The 18,846-nt window shown below is 31.4% G+C and overlaps 1 protein-coding gene across 2 annotated transcripts; it reads right to left on the bottom strand.

Moving 5' to 3' along the window:
* Positions 1 to 201: 201 nt before the first annotated feature.
* Positions 202 to 16,216, bottom strand: LOC120077790 (Polynucleotidyl transferase, ribonuclease H fold protein with HRDC domain-containing protein). Of its 2 annotated transcripts, XM_090313879.1 has the most exons (19): positions 15,870 to 16,216; positions 15,232 to 15,473; positions 15,038 to 15,136; positions 14,714 to 14,797; positions 14,493 to 14,579; positions 14,110 to 14,227; positions 13,181 to 13,365; positions 13,040 to 13,084; positions 11,386 to 11,888; positions 10,799 to 11,297; positions 10,103 to 10,313; positions 9,679 to 9,964; positions 8,451 to 8,557; positions 8,308 to 8,358; positions 8,133 to 8,218; positions 6,011 to 6,064; positions 5,807 to 5,856; positions 687 to 767; positions 202 to 470 (listed from the first exon to the last, which is right to left on the bottom strand). In XM_090313879.1, exons 1-13 carry the CDS (start codon positions 16,081 to 16,083, stop codon positions 8,488 to 8,490), a joined length of 2,643 nt encoding a protein of 880 aa, XP_090170005.1. In that variant the 5' UTR covers positions 16,084 to 16,216; the 3' UTR covers positions 202 to 470; positions 687 to 767; positions 5,807 to 5,856; positions 6,011 to 6,064; positions 8,133 to 8,218; positions 8,308 to 8,358; positions 8,451 to 8,487. The 2 variants fall into 2 exon arrangements, with proteins under 2 accessions (XP_090170005.1, XP_038887746.2); XM_039031818.2 differs by having other exon boundaries at positions 202 to 767; positions 5,807 to 5,930.
* Between the last annotated feature and the right edge of the window lie 2,630 nt (positions 16,217 to 18,846).

Raw genomic sequence — 18,846 nt, 5'->3', positions numbered from 1 at the left:
AAAATGATTCACTTAAGACAATTTAAAAGTTTATTTAAAACAATTAGAAGTTTCACACGATATTTTTCAAATAAATCTAAAAAAGTTATACACTTACAACTTTAATAATCCATTCATACAACCTCAAAGTTTAGAGGTATAAATGATTTTTTTCCCTTTGTGTGTGTCGAACTTGCAAATACGATAATCCAAATTTATTACTAATTATAAATTTCTCAGACCATTAATAAACAATCTTACCATACTAAAAGTAAAAGGTAAATCAATATGGTCCATTATAACAAATATGTAGATTTATATATGAAATGGATCATACCGTTTCATATATACCCCCATATAATTAGGTTACCTGGACTTAAAGATTGTGTTTAATAAGACTCTAACACGTTACGCCATGGGATTCGTGGCATCCCTAAACATGCAATTTCCATAATTTGAAGAAAAGGAGAGAGGGGAAGGAATTAAGAATCCTGCAAAATTGATTAGCAAGTTTAGGAGGAGCATTGCTTGCTTGGAATGTAGCCATAGCAGAAAGAAAGAAAAGAAAGATGCCTATCTTGCAATGGCAGTTTAGATTGCACTTTTGAAAACTCGAACAGCAACCCAAGGCTGCCATTTTCCAGCACCCACTCTCATTGCTTACGCCTTCTCTGCACAAAAAAAAAAAAAAAAAAAAAAAAACCCACCTAATCCCTTTGTGGCTCTGCCTTTTGCCCACCAGCTACCAACTCAAATCCACCTTTTTTCTTCTTCTTATTACTCCTGGCCTGGATCTTAGAGATATTGTCAGTTTGTAATAAGTGTAAATAACAACAGAGAGAAGATTCTTGAGTAACTTTTCAAGAACAAACAGAGATTGGATTTCACACTGCAGAGAGATACTGTGTTTCTAAGTTTTTACCTTGAAAAGACAACTGATAATTACTAATACAACAAAGTATACTGTTCAAGGATATACATCATTCATTTTTGCATGTTGTTTACCAATTTCTAACTTGTTTTTGTATTGTTTGGTTTTTTCGAATTCTATCTTTCAAATCTAACCAGACATGTTTTAGTTTTCTTTGGGAAAGTTACAAAAGCCATCCTTGATATGGTTAGGTTGTCACAATCACACGAGATCTCTCGTTAGTAGAGTCAAACTTCTAATCGCATGGTAGTATAAGTTTTACCTCTTTTGAATTATATTCATTTTCATCATTTTCTAACTTTTTAAGCTTACCAGATTTTATTGTTTGTCTTAAATATGGCAAATGGTAGAATCATATCTTAAAAGATTGTGACAATCAAAGCTCCTCATTAAGGAATTGTTACAAGTTAATTAACCCAATTTTTTTGTTATACTAAAATTTGAAAATGGCAAAATTAAATAGATTGAAATACTTTTTTTCAAGTACAATTTTGGTTACGTAATTTTAGATTTATTTTATTTTAGCTGTTTTGATAAATAAGTCTCATTTGTTTGATTAGGGTTAACTTCTCCCAAATAATAATAATAATAATAATAATAATAATAATAATAATAATAATAATAATAATTACCAATAAATTATTAGGGGTCGTATAGCTCACTAACTTATTAAGTTGGTACAAACAACCCAACTTTGATCGTAAACACTATTGAACTTACACATCTTTACTTCATCTTCCCATTTTTTTTTATACTTTTCACGTTTACCAAGGAACTCCATCTTCCCCTCTATTTCTACTTTCCACATTTACCAAGTAACTCATCATACTTTTTTAATATACTTTTCACAATTATCAAGTAACTCAATCTTACAATTCTGTACACTCTAAACACAAACTTACTAACTCTAATATATTAACTCCCGACTTATTGACTTCACTCAATGGGCCAAACGCCCTAGTCTTCCTTCTATTAATTTTGGGAGAATATATTCACCTTGTTTTTTTAAGTGAAAATTATTGTTATTATTAGATCAGCTACGACTTCTAGTTCAAATGTGCTGTGTGCATTTTGCAATATTTAAGAGTACAATTGTTACAATTTAACAAATTTAAGAGGATGATCAAAGTGAAAGATCAAACAGGGATGGAAACAATCCTTCCTTCACTTCAAAAGTAATTGGGACCGTGTTTCTAGTCCAACATAGAATACGATGTTTAGATAAAAGGTAAACTTGGTTGATGCGATTCAACTCTTCACAATGATTTCAAAGTTTCTTACTCATTTTCGTTTATCATCTCTTTTACTGTTTGACATAAGATTTGACTTTTATTTTATGTTAAAAAGTTAGAGACAGCGTAATCCAACAATTAGGATGAAGCAGCCAAGTTGTTTACAAAATGATAACTAACAAGGATTAAGAAGAATGATGGATTCTTCCACCATTGTTTCTTAGTTGCTTTACCAAGCAAATATCTCATCCTTGTGGGATTATTAGATGATTAACTTTCAATCATACCCACTAGTTTTTGTCAATCCACCCAAGTTAATTAACTGTCCTTGTGTAGGGTATGCATGCTTCTTAAAACACTATAATACATTTATTGAACCAGAGAAATTTGGACCCATTTGCTTCATGATTGGAAAAGTTTTTTACTTCACAAACTTTTTCTTTTTCTTTTTCTTTTTCATCTCGACTTCACCAATGTGGTCTGTGAATCCCAAAAAAAAGCAAGTTTCTAAGACCAATATATAATGTTTTACTCTTAACCAATTAAGCTAAATATGTATGCTTTATCCACCAAATTTGAAAATTATATACTAATTGTACCCATATAATTTTGAGGACTTGTTTAGTAACATTTTAATTTCTTGTTGTCTATATTATATGAAAATAAGTTTTAAAAATTAAGTTTCAAATAATTTTATATTATATCTACTTTTAGATATTTACTACAACCGTTTGTTAACTATTTGGTTTTTAGTTTTTTATGTTTAAAACTTAAACCTATAGACACTACTTCCACCTCCAAATTTCTTCTTTTGTTGCCTATTTTTATTAATGGTTTAAAATTTTAGTTTTTATTTTGGTTGTTGAGAAAATTGGTGTAAACTAAGAATTAAAAAATTAAGAGAAAAATGAGAATGTCTATATGAGAAAAACAAGGATATCTAATTTGTTTTAAAATTGATTTTTTTCGAATTTAAGACAACTTCAAAAAATTTGATCACCCTATTAACGATAGGAGCGTTTATAAACTTTTTTAAGAAAAATTTAAAGTTATTTTTGCAACAACGGAATAACGGTTTCTGTTTATATACTAACAATGAAGGTATTTTTTTAACTTTTTCTAAGTTAAGGATATTTTTGAAACTTTTGAAAGTTCATGGATATTCTTAAAACAAAACTTTAATGGTTTTCATCCAAAACTAACGACAATGATATTTTTTAAACTCTTTTTGAAAGTAAAAAGAGTATTTTTAAAACTTTTGAAAGTTTAAGGGTATTTTTAAAATTTTTGAAAGTTCAAGGATATTTTTTACACAAAATATGAAGTTTAGAGGGTTTTTTTTAATTAATAAAAAAGTTAGCCTATTTAGTTCTTAAAAGGGAAAAAGTACTTTTTAATTTGTTTTTGGATGAGGTGATCTAAACAGTGAACTATTTAAAAATAACATTTTTTAAATGTTTTTAAAGGTTATTTTCAAATACGGGATAATGAGCCAACTTATTTACAAATATAACAAAATGTCACTGTCTGTCAATGATAAACACTGATAGATGTCTATCAGTGTCTATCAATGTCTGAAAATATTTTCAACAATTTCAACATTTAAAATAATTACCCTATTTTTAATGTATCCAAATTTGGGATCTATTTTTTTTTTTTTAAATATAGAATTACATTAAAAAGTTAAAAAAAAAAAAAAAGTAAAAGCTTTGACAACTATATCAATCTATGTTATAAACCCATTTTATTTTTTAAAATTAAAATATGTATAACATAATACATTATAAATTATATAATATTCTAAGGAAAACAACTCTCATACGATATTTATAACATGTTCCTACGAATATTTATGATCTATTTGGAATGATTAGAGAAAAAAAATTGTTTTTTAGAAAAATCATTTTTACGTAAACAGTCATTTAAACTCTTTTGATAAAAACTGTTTAAAACACATTTTGAAAGTATTTCAAAAGCTATTTTAAACAGTTGTCAAACAATTCAATTTTTTCCAAAATGACTTATTTTCAAGGATAAACATTTAAAAAGTTAAATCAAACACAGTCTTATATGATTTATAAATATATCCTCAAAAACTCATCTTGAATAATATTTTAAATTAAGTTTCAATTTCTAACATCTACTACTAAACACACATTTGAAAACACCGAGAACATAAAACACAAACACAACTGATTGTTTCCCCCCCTTAGAATTGGAGTGTTTCCATAACCTCATTTCATGTAGAATACCAAAATCTTGAAGATGGGGCAACTTAAAACAGTTTAGAATGTTTCTTGCAGTGCTTAGAAACTTCATTAGAAAATGATTTGTAACATAAGGGCTTGGTGTAGAATAGGTTTATGGAAGGCCAATAGACAATAAAAATGATAATGGCTTTGAGGCCATGTATGGAAGAAAGAGGGTCACAACCCACGAGCGTAGGCCCCAAAGACAGGCTAAGGCAAAGGCCATCTTCCATCTACATATCCTGCCGACAACCATGTGGCTTCATTGTTCCTTATAATTTCTAACCCCTCAGCTTCTCAGCTGCCTTTCCATCTCACACTCTCTCTATAATCATATGTTTTTTTACGTCTTTTAAATCCTAAGACTTTGGAATAATATGTCAGTAAGGCTTCATGTGGGAGTGGGAGTGGGTGGCTTACCTAACATGATACCTATACGCTTCTTCAATATATATTCATAGATAAATTAAAATTGGGAAATGTTTATAAATGTAAGGAAACATATTGAGTGTTTTAATATTTTTTTGGCCTTTGAATATTTTATGAGTTTTGCAAACTTGACCATAAGAAACCAAATTCATGGACCCAAAATCCTTACCTCAAAGGCTCAAATTCATCCCTAGATGTGTTCTTTTGATCTTTGATTTTTTAAGAGGTCAACTCTACTCCAATAATTGCAATTTAGTCCATTGACTTTTAAAATATAGGAAAAAATTTAAGTTTTGTTTGTTTATTATTTTCTATTTTTGAAAATTATGCTTGTTTCTTTACAATTTTTGGATAGCATTTTCCTATTCCTTAAAAACATATTTGCATTCTAAACCAAATTTCAAAAATAAAATCAAGTTTTTAAAGATTACTTGTTTTATAGTTTTTTTTTTTTTTAAAATTGACTTAGGTTTTTTTAAATGGTTTTAAAAAGTAGGCAAAATAAAGCAAGAAAACAGAAAAAGTAGGGAAATAGTGTTTATATAAGCTTAATTTTACAAATAGAAGATCAAAAAATATAATGATTATCAAACGAGGCTCTAAATGACCCAATTTCAAAGTTATGGACAAGAAAACTTGCACCATATTTAAATCAAAACTAACCAGAATCTAGATTAATGATAGAACAAATTGCAAAAACCACCACTGAAGTATGGTGGTAGTTGCAATTATACCCTCAAATTTTTAATAAAAATTTGACCCTCAAGCTTATGATAATCGTAAAAATTAAACCTACAAATGATAAAAATTGAACCCTCAAATTTATACAAGGTAAGTTTGAAGATCTAATTTTTACATTTGTATATGTTCGAGGATTCAATTTTAGAAATTAAAAGTTTAAGGATATTATTACAACTACGGTCTTTACAATTTGCCCTTAATGATATAAGCCAAGAGAATAAAAATAAAATAAATGTAATGTTTACCTGTAATATTTTAGCGTGTTTGTTTAATTGGCTTGAAGCTGACCATCAAACTATGGAGAAGAGAGAGAGACAAATAATGTGTAGGACAGTGTGAGATATCCAGCCATCCACTGAATGCATGTTTCTAGATAGTGGATGTGACTAAATTAGCTATACATTTAAAATCTCAATCTCTTACAGCTCATGATTGCCCAGATACTTTACCTGATGATTGTTAGCCTGTTTCTCCCACACAAAGTTGAATTAAATTGCTGGTCCCTGCCATTATTAATAGAAAACTATAGTAAAATTCCACCATGAAAGACTATTTGTTATTTGTTAGACTGTCCTTTTCTGTCAATGGCTAAGACAATACTGTCTCAACAAAGCATCCCTAATGTCAAGCTAATGATACTTCTACTAATTTAGATGTTACACAATGTTGCCTAATTAGGTATAATATCTACCTTAGATAGAGATTTTGTATTTTGTTCTAAAATTCAACACATTTACCAACTAGTTCTTTGTCATCTAATTTACTTTTCAAAGCATACATGTCAAATTTATCGAAAAGTTAAAATTGTTCAACTTGGGAGGAAAATATCTGAGGTGTTGGGATGTTGGGATATTTTTTGTTTTGAGATTTATGATTTCTTTCCTCTCAATTTTTTAATTACGGTTTCACATTTCTTTAGAAAAACAAATGATCTCCTAATCAAATTCTAAAAAAAAGTAACAAATTTTCTAAAACTAATATTTTGAAGTTTTCAAAACTTGACTTGGTTTCAATAACAAAAACATAAAAACTTATAGGTGAAACTTGAGAGTAATATTTATAAACTCAATTTCTAAAACCCAAATGGTTAGTGAAAGAATCCTAATTTATAAAAAAAATATTAGTATCATGTATTATCCAATATAGCAGAGAACATTCTGCACTTGTTTGCCCCCAATGATTTTAAGAAGATGTTGATATCTGAACCTTTAAATAGAAATAAAAATCGTGGGTTAAAAAAACCATGTTGTTTTAAGCTTTTAGATCATTCTCAATTTGATCTTAGTCCTCTAGAGTTCAGTTTTACCTCCAATGTATATAGAATTCTAAATTTAGTCTTTTTTCCATTAATTTGAAAAAAAAAAAAAAAAAAGGGTTGATGTTCATTGAAGTATTATTTTATTGATATTTGAACATAATACAGGCATGCCATTCCAATACTTAAAACAATAATTTAATGATACAATTGCTTTAGGTTAATAAATTTAACTTATTTATTTATGAAGGTCTTACTCGAAAATCTTGACATTAACACTTTGATTTTTTTCAAAAGGTTAAACGACTAAATTAAGAATTAACTAAGGAGTAATTTGGATAATAGATATTGTTTTATGGACATGGATGTTAAATGTCTGGAATTTAAATGTCTGAGATAATTAATTTTTGTGTTTGGATTTGCAGGATAATTAATGCTATGTGTTTGATTTACCAATTTTGTATATAGAAATTAAAACTAAACAATTATTTAATCAAAGGTAAGAAAACAAGTAATGTAGTCATAATTAAATTTAATTACTTTGTTGTATTGATTAATTACTTAATCACTTAAAATATCAATAAATGAATATTTTTAATTAAATATTATTTAAATTATTTTATTTAATTAATAAAAATAATTAAATAAATATTAATTAATTAGAATATTAATAATCAATAATAAAATTTAGGAAAATTATTTCAAATGATAAAACTGCTAAAAATATTTACAAAATATAGCAAAATTTCGAAACTATGAATGATAAACATTGATAGACACTCTATCAGTGTCTAACAATGTCATTGGTCAGCGTCTATCAGTGTCTATCAACGTATATCATTAATAGTTTTAAAATTTTGCTATGTTTTGTAAATATTTTGATTCATTTTTCTATATTTAAAAACAACCCTAAAATTTATATTATATAATTAAAGATAACATAAAATATTACTGATAAATGTATTAGTTGAAATTTATTAAATCTAGATAATATATTTATATTTAATAATTAATTAAAATGAATAGATATTAATATATTAATTAATCTGACTTTATTCATCTCCAAGTATAAAAATCCCACAAGTATGGAGAATACTAAAAATTTCATGCCATATAGATTTAAAAGTTTCTTGGATAATAATATCCTGATTTTAAAAAGTAAAATTCTATAAAACAAATATTAAATGTATGTCTAAAATTCCTGGCAATATCTTTGAAACAAACAGGCCCTAAAAGATTAATCAACATTTATATGTTTAGCTAAAGTCATGTGATATTAACTTTATGATTAGAGAAACAGGAGGCTGATGGTTTACCTGAAGTGAGTTTAGTCATGAATTCCATTTAAATGGTAGCTAAGCTCTACTGAAATTTCTTTCCCTTGCAAATTATATCCCTTAACCTATATTAAACAGTGCAAGAATACTTCGTCAAAAAGATGCCAAGCCAAGCATGGTCTTTAAGTTATAAGGGAGATGATGAAAGGCTCACAAGATGGGGACAACGACAAGGCCGCCATCTTAATCTTATAATACAAACGATCTGCACAAAATTGAATAAATCAACTTCCTCACCGCAGAGAAATTTAAAGATAATAAAATATAACGTACAACATTGAAATGGAGAGATTTTACTTGCAACATGGGCACTGCTGCAGTACTTCAAATTGTTCTACTCATTAGCAAGGGAAGCTTTCTTTATAGGATTGTACAAACTAAATTCGCCGAAGTCCCTTTTACCACTGGAATGAAAAACAAATTGAAAATTGTTCAGTGTCCATAAATCCGACCATTCCACTCATGTCATGACAATCTGAACATAACAACACAACTTAGAGATTAAGCACGAGGAGAAATCATTCGCAACAATTGTCTCCACCTTTACATGCTTGGTCAACAGTGCGATAAAATTTATATAAATATTTATTAAAGATACAGTTTAAAGTATGATTTGAAGCATCGACAACCAAGTAAATCCATAGTTGTAAGCATTCATGTCGTAACAGTAATTGATTTCCATGGTCAAAATAGCTCAAATGATAATTAATATAGATCTGCAAGCAGGTGTATGAAAATTGAAACCTATCACAAACAAGATGTCAAGAGAAACCAAGCAAGAAACAAGGTTTAAGTAAAAGAACTTACTATATGAACTTGATTCCCCAAAGGTAAAGCAACAACAACAGGATAAAAATAACCTCGTCTTTTTTATTAAATCTCAGCAGCTTAACTTATATTCTTTTATCTTTATCATCATCGTTGTAAAATATAAGCAGTGTATGAGAAAAGATTTATTTCTAACTACATTTACCACTCTCGATATTAAATTACTGTATTTCAAGAGTTTTCTTAACTGAATGATATTTACCATTCATTAAATAAAGTGACTGTCAAGAACTAGAAAGTATGGTGATGGTGATGCTATGAAAATGATACCTTGATTGGAAATTAGGAAGGTCACAATGTGATTGTGAGAACAATAAAGTCGAGTGAAAGACCCGAAAAATGCTTAAGGGAGTGTTTGGGCCAAGGAGTTGGAGTTGAAGGGAGTGGGGTTGTGAATTCCACTTCTTGTTTGGCACAAGGAGTTCGAGGGTCTACAACTATAGAACTTCAATTTTGTGCCTTAGTAACTCCATATACTGTGTGCCCCACGACTAAACAACTCTTCCAACTTCACAACTCCAAATACCTCCCAAGTTTACTTAGGGACTGAAATAACATATTGATGTACATGGTAGTATTAGGAAACGATAATCATAATCGTGTTTTACATAAGATAAGGAAACTTTAGCATAAAAGAGATGGTCCATATGAGCTCCCATTTTGATGTTTAGAGTTTAAATCAAGTAATTCAGTGTACCTATGATTGACATCCCAACCAGCGGGTAAGAAACGAGGCTGAATAGCAGCAACAAACACTTGTCTCCACCTTTGACAAAACTGTCGGATACCATCCTCGCCATATTCCCTCAGTAGATGATCCACAACTAGTTTACCATGTGGTCCATGTCCCAAGAGTGATAATTTTGGATTGAATTTCGGTTGAACAGTTTTAGCATAGCCATCATCAGAAAAGCTGACCTCTCCCCCAGGCAGACATGTTTCAGACACGCTACCACTATCTGCGTTCATGTGATTCTTAACATCTGCATAAGCATCACCATCACGCCTTGAATTAGAACAGAAAGAATGACTGCTTGAAATACTTATTTTCCACCCTCTATTAATGATATTTTATCTTTTGTGAAATGCGGTTAGCAAAAAGTGAACTACTCCACACATACCAACTGATGAATTGACCACAGTGGACGTGTCAATGTTACAACCACCATTCTGATGCTCAGCAGCTGGAAAAACACTATGTGCAGAGTGTTTGAGAGCCAGACCCTTTTTCTTCTGGAGTCGTCTTTTCTCATGAGGACTCATGCCAACGAGCAGAGCCTTTTCCAAATCTTCTTCAGATATCTCCCTCCGCCCATAGTATCTCATGACAATCTGAAAACACAACAAAAATAGGTGTGAGGAAAAGATATGTTACGAATTCAAGAGGGGATGATAATTAACGATACCAGAATAATGAGGATTACATAACTAAAAACAGTTATCTTCAAATGGCCAGTACCAATGCATACTAATGAATAATAGATATTCAGAATCCTTTGCACAGTCTTATTCCGATGGAAAATATGAAAACGTGCTAATTGGTACAATTGATGATTAAAATTCTATAGTATCGAGAAAATCTAAAATAAAAAATTTCTACAAGGATGGAACTCTATTAAGCACTAAGTATTTAATATAATGAAACCAAAGATCTATTAAATGGCTAGGATAGCGGATGATCCATGCTGACTATTAGTATCACAAACAATGAACTGAATGTTATTTATAAATCACATGCACACACATACAAAGACATATATATAATAACTATCTCAAGAATATAACAGATTGTAAATTATATATCCCATAGGCCGTACAAGCATGAGTTCCTCTTGACGCTTTGATGGCATTCTTGGTCCATGCCTCAATAGGGCCATAGCAGCTGTTCTCAATTCTAAAGGTGACACACCTTCCTCCTGAACATCGGTTCCCGAGTCTGATGGCTCAGCCATATCAAACGCTTCCTTAGTATCAACCACTCTACGAACAAAAAGAGGAATTCCAAATTCTGCAGCAAGCTCTCTCTTGTGCTTCTCAGCAGCAGCATGGGCAGCTTCATGGCAGTCCACACAGAGTAGCACAATGTCATGAGAACGATGACTTTTTAAATGCTCAGGAAAGTGTATTCTGTAGCATGAGGGGATAATTCGATAGCGTAAATAGTGGTTTCCTTCACCACAGCCAACACATATATTTTTTTTACTCTGGATATAGAAGTCATTGCCCTCATCTTCTGGACGGCCTTTAGGTTCAAAAAGAAGCTTTATGGCAGGAGGATCATCAGCAATAAGCTCTGCCAACTCTCGGCGCAAGTACCTGTTTAAATTTGAAGATAATTGGTGGGTGTCAAACGTGCATTAACGGTTACAATCTAACATAAATGAAACTAGAGATGCTAACCAACCATTCGAGTTTTCGCCGATCACAGTAGCAAAGCAAGCGTCCATCATTTGCATAAATCCTACAATTATGATAAACTGGAGACTTGCAGGAAAACTTCTGCACAAAAAGCTCTCTAGAAGCTTTTTTAGATATTTGCTTTGCATTCTTTCTATCACTTTGTTTAGATATTGTCATCATTTTTAGATTATACTTAACCAATAGTGCATAATTAAATATAGAAAGGGGGCAGCTACCATTAGAACCTATGCAGTTCTGTAAAATCCCCAAAAAGATATCATCAAGGTCGCCAGACTTGTCATGGAGGAGACAGTGGATATCATCCAAATGGCTGCAAACAACAGGGGAGGGAGATGGAAGATATAGACTCGAACTCAAATCTACATTCAAATCAGCTTGTGCTATAGTTGCATATAATTCCCCCGTATTTTTTGACACTTGATTAGCAAGCGCTACAATGGCCTGATCTGACAAGACATATCTCAGGTTCTCATCATGAACTCGGGCCTGAAATGAAATGGCAATCTCAATTTCCAGTAAGCAGCCATAATGAAACTTTTGTTTTGTCATTAATCTAATGAAAGAATACTTAGCAAAGGCACACTAAGGATTACTAACATAAATACGCCCATACCGTCAATAAGAAATTTCTTTTTAGAGCTACAATTATAGTCGATTTATCTATTATGGTCCTTTTAAGCAAAAGGAACTAGTAGCATGGGCGGTAGGGTGTCAGGTTTCATGATGAAATGACAAGGGATATCTGCCCTTCATGATGTCTAACTTTTAGCCAACTTGGAGAGAGGCAATTGAAATTATTTCTCTTTTCAATCATGTCTGCCGTATTCAATCCTTTTAGAACTAGAGACCGAATAAAGAATTTTACTTTTTAGTATATTTATTCCTCCTTGTAACTCTAGTCACCTAATTAGTAAAACTGTTTGCTTTATTTGTTAGATGACTATATAATGATTGGGCCCAGGTCACTCCATAATTATCTGGTCTTCATAAAAGTAAGTTTAAACCCTCACTAAAGTATAATGATTTACGGAGTCCATCACAGAGATCCAATCTTCTGGTTCACCATCTGGAAGGTTACTTCTCCGCCTAAGCAACCAACTACTGTGGAAGCAGGTACAGTGAACGGTCAGTTTACAATATTGTCACATTAGATGATGCGGGTAAGACTGCTTTTAGACGTTGGTGGAAAAGTCAATGGTCCTCCAAATTCCAAAAGAAGACATTTTGGACCACACCATCATAACAACTATAACAACTATGACATGAAAATGCCCTCCCATCAAATATTTACATTAATGAATGAAATTCCATGGCCACCTAGTAGTAGTTTAAAGCACTTAGTGAACCAAACTCTACCTTCCATCCTATAAAAATTAAGCATGAGCTATTACCATGTACAAAAGAGGTTACTTAAAATTTTTAATCGAAGATAACAAATTAGGAATAATTCAAAACAAAATAATAATAATTATTTTTTTTTGAAAGGGAAACAAGCCTTTTTATTTATTTATAAAAAGAAAATACAGGAGTTGTGTACTTGAAGCAAAAAGACAAAGGATCAGGAGGCGCACAAAATAATTATAAAAATTTTAAAGAATAATTATGTTTCTTGATTCTTTTTCGATAAAACTACTAACCATTAAGTCTCGCCAAGCACATAATCTCCTCACATGATCCTGAAACTGAAAGTTCAAAGTTTGGTGATAAAATATCATAAATTTGTATCGTGATACTGCTTCAAATGTTACAGCATCAAAGTTGTCAAGGAAACGGCTTACCTGAGTTTTACAGGAAACTAACATACTACCACCTTGACTGTTTAAATGACGGGAAGATATTGATGATGCAGCAGACTCTCCAGGAGAACCTTCAGTCTCTTTTGAATAGAGTTGCAAACAAGTCATGTTTGATCGCCGACTAGCCTCGAGAAGAAAATTGAATTTATCATCGGTGGAAGTGTTTTCTGATACATTAATGCATTTAGATATCTGATGATATGGAAGAAGGTATAATTTGAAGTTAACCAACTAAAATTGTTAACTACTTCAGCTCTGGCCAAAAAAAGTAAGCCTACATATGGAAAGTAAACATTTTCCCCCGAATGTTTGGAGTAATTGAAGATGACAATGTCAAAGTCATCACACGACATATGGAATAGTAGGAGTATAAGCATAAAGTCAACGTCAACAAAATATCAGGCCCTCAAAATTAAGAAAATATCAACAGAGATGTTGAATATCGAAGAACGTTCCTTAATTGAAAGTGTATAATTGGGGAAAAAAAAATATAAAGAAAAGACGAACATAGTAAATAAAATTTTAATACCAATTGATAATTTATACAAACTTTATCCTAATCCTACAATCTATCTAACGACTATAAAAACAAATCCGTAGAATTAATTTCTAAAACCACTTTTGGATTAAACTTTTCACACTTTTACAAGATGAAAGAGAAATATAGTTCTCACCAAAATTCATGGGTAATAATTTCATCATCGAGTTTATTATGCAAATTGCACAAGGTTAAGTAAATAAAATCTTTCTGCACATTACTCGTGTACAATCCTATTTGCTTCCTTATTCTTTGAAATCAATAGTATTCACCTTTTCTCCACTGTTATTTTCTCCACATTTGCATGTTACATGTAAACAGGTCATACAGCAAATGAATGACACCAAACACAAAGGCAAGATCCAAGACATACCATTAACCTGTTTCAGCTCAGAGAGTAAACAGTTTGCAATATATAGGAGATAGTGGGCATCTGTCCTAGCATATTGCACCATATCTGCAGGTAAGGGTCGTTGTCTCCAATCTTCTCGCTGACCATTAATGAGTAACCACAAATAAGCGAGACTGAAAATGTTATATGTACAACAAGATTGGATATGAATCAATCCTTACCTTATTCAAGTTGACGCCAAAAGTAGAATGGGTATAATTAAAATATTAATCATTAAAACATGCTCTACCACCACTAGTGTAACTAGATAATAATGATTGAGTTATATCTGAAATTAGATTGTCAAGATGTTGATTTTGATACCACATCGGCAATTCAGTAAATTATAAGACAAGATGTCTAACCTGCAACATTTTGTTCGTAGCAACACCACAATAAGTTTCAAGTAAATAGGCCAATGATTTCTGAGGTTTTGATAACACTTCACATGCCTACATTTAACAACAAGCACAAGATGAAAAAAACAAAAAATGACCCCCACTCTTTCCATATCAGAAGTGCATGTTTCCTTTTTCCCCCTTTCTACAAAGGTAACATTTGTTTCCTTTGACCAGCATATGTTCACCTTTGCAGTATCAAATAAATTGACTACATATATATGAAAGTCCCTTTGTAGCCATAGAATGTCATTATCAGCACCGTGAAACACCTATAAACAAAAAATGATTTCATTAACCTTGCAATTATAAACCAAAAAGTATGCTAATACTAAATAAAATATTAATCCAAATAAGAGAATCAATAGATTTCCACAGAAGGAGTAATTGCTGCACTTTTTTCATCAATACCGAATCGATAGTGTTCTTAAACCTTTCTTGTTTTCAATTTAGATATCATGCTTTTCTGAAATCAAACCCTTAAACCAGCACCCAAGCATATATTTTGATACCTTGCAAATACGACTATTAGCAAAGATAGGACGTAGAAGACTCATTGAATCGTGTAGAGCTATAGTGTCAACCAAATAATCTTCCTTGGGTGTAGAAATCTGCTTCAAACAAAATAAAAAGGCAAACAATGTCCTTAACAATTAAAGAAACGGGGGTTGCATGGAAAGACTCATCGATTTATGCGTGAAAGTACCTGTATTAAAGCAGTGAAACCCAGAAAGGATCTTAGACTGTGCTGCTCGGTATCAACAGCAAATACCGTTTCTTTATTCAACACATCCACGAGTTCTTCCAATTGGGACTCGGTTTCAACCCAAACATAAGTGTCACTCAAAGTTAAATCTGTTCTTTCACTAATAAAATCGAATTCAGGCTTCGAATTTTCTAGCAATGATAGTATTTCTGACTCGTAGGGATGCGAGTTTACATCATGATCTGCAAAATAACCCATTTCACTCAGTCAACCTCCTTATAACAACATGACAACTCCCATTGCAAAATCTTTTACAAAAGTAGTACATGAAGATTGACGAGAAGACAAACAATAGCCATTGATGAAGATTTGTAACCAACAATCCTTACAGAATCCACTAACTATTTAATAATATATATATATATATACAGAATCTTTCAGATTTCCATTTCCCTACATCCTGTTGCTCCATGGAAAATATTCAGCTTAAAAAGAACTTCAACCATCTTTTCCCAAACAAACAATGAAAAACAACATTCCTTCAGTAAACAGTCCATTTGCTACTAAAAACAGCACAGTCTCTGCAAGCTAAACACAATATCAAATTTGAAATAGAGTAACTAACAGACTATCTAGACCTTTATTCGGATTGAGCTTCAAGTGCTTGAACTGTGAATAAGAATTGTCAGCCAAGACACATTTAAATGCGTACTGAGGCTTCTGATCATCTCGTAAATAACACGAAGTACGAACGCTCCTTCGCTTCCGGCGCCGTCCGGCAGTAAATAAGATCGTAAGCGCTGCGAAAGACGCTACAACTAGAGCGATTTTGAGCTTGTGTTGAAGTTCCATTTGAATCAATGGCCTCCGTTTTCGTCTGGCCTGTGTTTCTTTGATTTGGAGGGAGGGAGTTCCTCTATACGGCGGCGGCGACGGTTTCGACTCCCGAACAAGATGTTACGCTGTCCCGGAACGGTGTCGTATCGAAATAGTTACTGACCTTTTCGGCGTGTTGCCCACGTCAGCGATATGATTTCTCATTTTCTTTGTATTATCTTATCTGCATTTTGACGACAAGTCGTTCCTGTGAACTCCTTTGCACGGCCTCAAGAATGTAGAACCGATATGTCGTATTAAATCCCATTGTTCCTAGATTGTTCTCAATTTCAAGGAAGAGGTGTACATATGAGTTGGTTGAAAGTATTTTTGGACCAACCCAAAAATTCAAATTGGTTAGGTTGGCAACCAAAGAACTCAAATAAAATTCTAACTCAACCCTTAAAAATTGGGTTGGGTTGTCAGATTATAACTTGTTTTTTTCTTTTTAATTAAAAATATGTAAATTTGTATACAATATATGACTAATAACTAAAATCTCATAAAATTCAAATGCTAAATATCAAATACCTAAAATATTTATTGCAAACTTCAAATAGAGACAAATATCATAACAATTTTTTAAAAAATATATTTAAAATTTACAAAGTAATCAAATTTTAAATAAAGAAAAATATATATAATATATTATATTTATATATATATAATTCGGGGTGGGCTGGGACAACTCAATTTTTTTAGTCAACCTAGGACCCAACCCAACCCAACAAAAATAGGAAAAGTTTAATCCAACCAAACCCATAAACAAAACTAACCCAACCCAACCCTTATAATTTAGGTTGGGTAGTCCAAATTGTTCGGGATATCAGGTTATTTGAACGCCCCTACCGCGAAGAATGAATCAAGCGTAGAAACAATGAGATAAACGATGGTTTTTAATTCATTAAAATATTTATATTCAAAATTTAAGATCAGAAATTTTCGGTTTAATTTGTTTGTTAGGGTTGGTTTCGTAATTATTTTGTTTTTTTATTTTTGTTTGTCAGAATTAAGTTCATAAACACTACTTTCACCTCCAAATTTCTTCATTTGTTATCTATTTTTTAGGAATGATTTAAAAATTTAGGCCAAAATTTAAAAACTAAAAAAATGTAGCTTTTAAAAAGTTATTATTGTTTTTAAAATTTGGCTAAGAATTTAACCATGGTACTTAAGAAAGATGCAAATTATGATAAGAAATAAAGAGAAAATAGATCAAAACAAAAAAAGAAATGGTTACTAAGTAGGATCTCAATGTTTTCGAATCAAAATCTTATACATATGAAATAAAATAAAAAAGAAAATCTTTGGCTCTTAGAAAAAAAAAAGTTATGATTTCATAAAAAAACCTCCATTAAGAAATAGCTTCTCCTTTTCTAAAATAAATAACAAAAAGTTCTCACAAAAATCAAATTAAACAAAGGTGTTCCACTACTCTATATCCAACTTCCAATGCTGTAAAACGTACCCAAAAGAAAAACTATTCACATGTTCCTCAAAATTCATCTCAAATGTATTCTATTATCGATGTTTAATTCTAAACATCCTAGAAATTAGATGTTTCCACTCATTAGAGTATAACTAAGTAAAGCATATCTTATCTTTTTTAGATCAAACGTTGTATATTATCTCCCATTTTCAATCCTTGAAAATTTTACTCCCGAGTCATTTGATTTGATGTGCATGCTTTTTTTTCCCATGAATGAAATTACCTATGTATACACTTTTTCAATAACTTTTCTTGATGTACTGAATAAATTGATAATGAAATAACCTAAAAGATCTTTTTGTCTGTTATTGAACAAAATTAGAAATATGGTCCCCATTGTCTTTTAACAATATAAATCAACATAATAGAGAGAGGAAAGGATTTGCAAGAGAAAACCCTAGCTTTTGTTATACATAATTGACGAGTAGAGTCCAACTACATATAGGAAAGCTTGGGACAAAAAACTCTTGCCCTACACACACTAAATTAAACCTCAGATAATAGAATTAAGAACTTCTGGAAAAGGAATCAGGCTTATTAACAACAGACATTTATAATATGGGTTTTTTACATAACACAATGGACTGAAAAAAAATGGGCTCAATGGGTTGCCTTAAGACCCCTGCAAACTGCATTAGCAGCAACAACATGAAGTTTCTTTTTTAGCTTCATAAAACTGGTAGCGGACAAAGGTTTGGTTAGGAAATAAGCGATCTGCTCCAAGGTTGGAAGATGTCGCACTATTATCTTCTTTTTAGATACAAGATCACAAACATCGTATATATCTAGTTCAATACAAGATCGCAAACATAGTATATATCTAGTTCTACATGTTTCATTTTCTAATGAAGAATGGGATTCACGCTTAAGTGGACAACACTAAGATTGACACACCACAAAATACGAAGGTGAGTTAAATCAATATAAAGTTCATTTAGAAGGGAACGAATCCATACCGTTTCAGTAGCCCCAAGCGCAAGGCATCGATATTCTACTTCAGTACCGAAATGAGATATAATGCATTGCTATTTGGAACCCCAAGCAACCAAATTCCCACAAAAAAAAAAAAAAAATACACACACACAAATCATAGATAGATTTTCTATCATTCGAGTTAGAAGCCCAATTAACATTAGCAAATCTATACAAATTTAGCTCACCTGGAGCTTGAAGAAGCATACCATGAGATAAAGTTCCTTTTAACTAATTGCAAATGTAAAAGAGTAAGTGAGTGCATGAATTGACAAGTT

This window comes from Benincasa hispida, chromosome 5 (genome assembly GCF_027475165.1).
Source record: "Benincasa hispida cultivar pf3 chromosome 5, pf3_genome.v1.1, whole genome shotgun sequence".
Taxonomy (NCBI): Eukaryota; Viridiplantae; Streptophyta; class Magnoliopsida; order Cucurbitales; family Cucurbitaceae; genus Benincasa; species Benincasa hispida.
The sequence above is the reverse complement of the archived record's forward strand: the minus strand, read 5'-3'. Positions and strand labels throughout refer to the sequence as shown.

Excerpts from the sequence above, each read along its gene's own strand:
- LOC120077790 (XM_039031818.2), bottom strand. The coding sequence starts at position 16,083 with ATGGAACTTCAACACAAGCTCAAAATCGCTCTAGTTGTAGCGTCTTTC. Across the intron at positions 15,474-15,869 it reads GAAGCTCAATCCGAATAAAG|ATCATGATGTAAACTCGCAT; the intron begins GTCTAGATAGTC and ends GTTATTTTGCAG. Across the intron at positions 15,137-15,231 it reads GTTTCACTGCTTTAATACAG|ATTTCTACACCCAAGGAAGA; the intron begins GTACTTTCACGC and ends TGTTTGAAGCAG.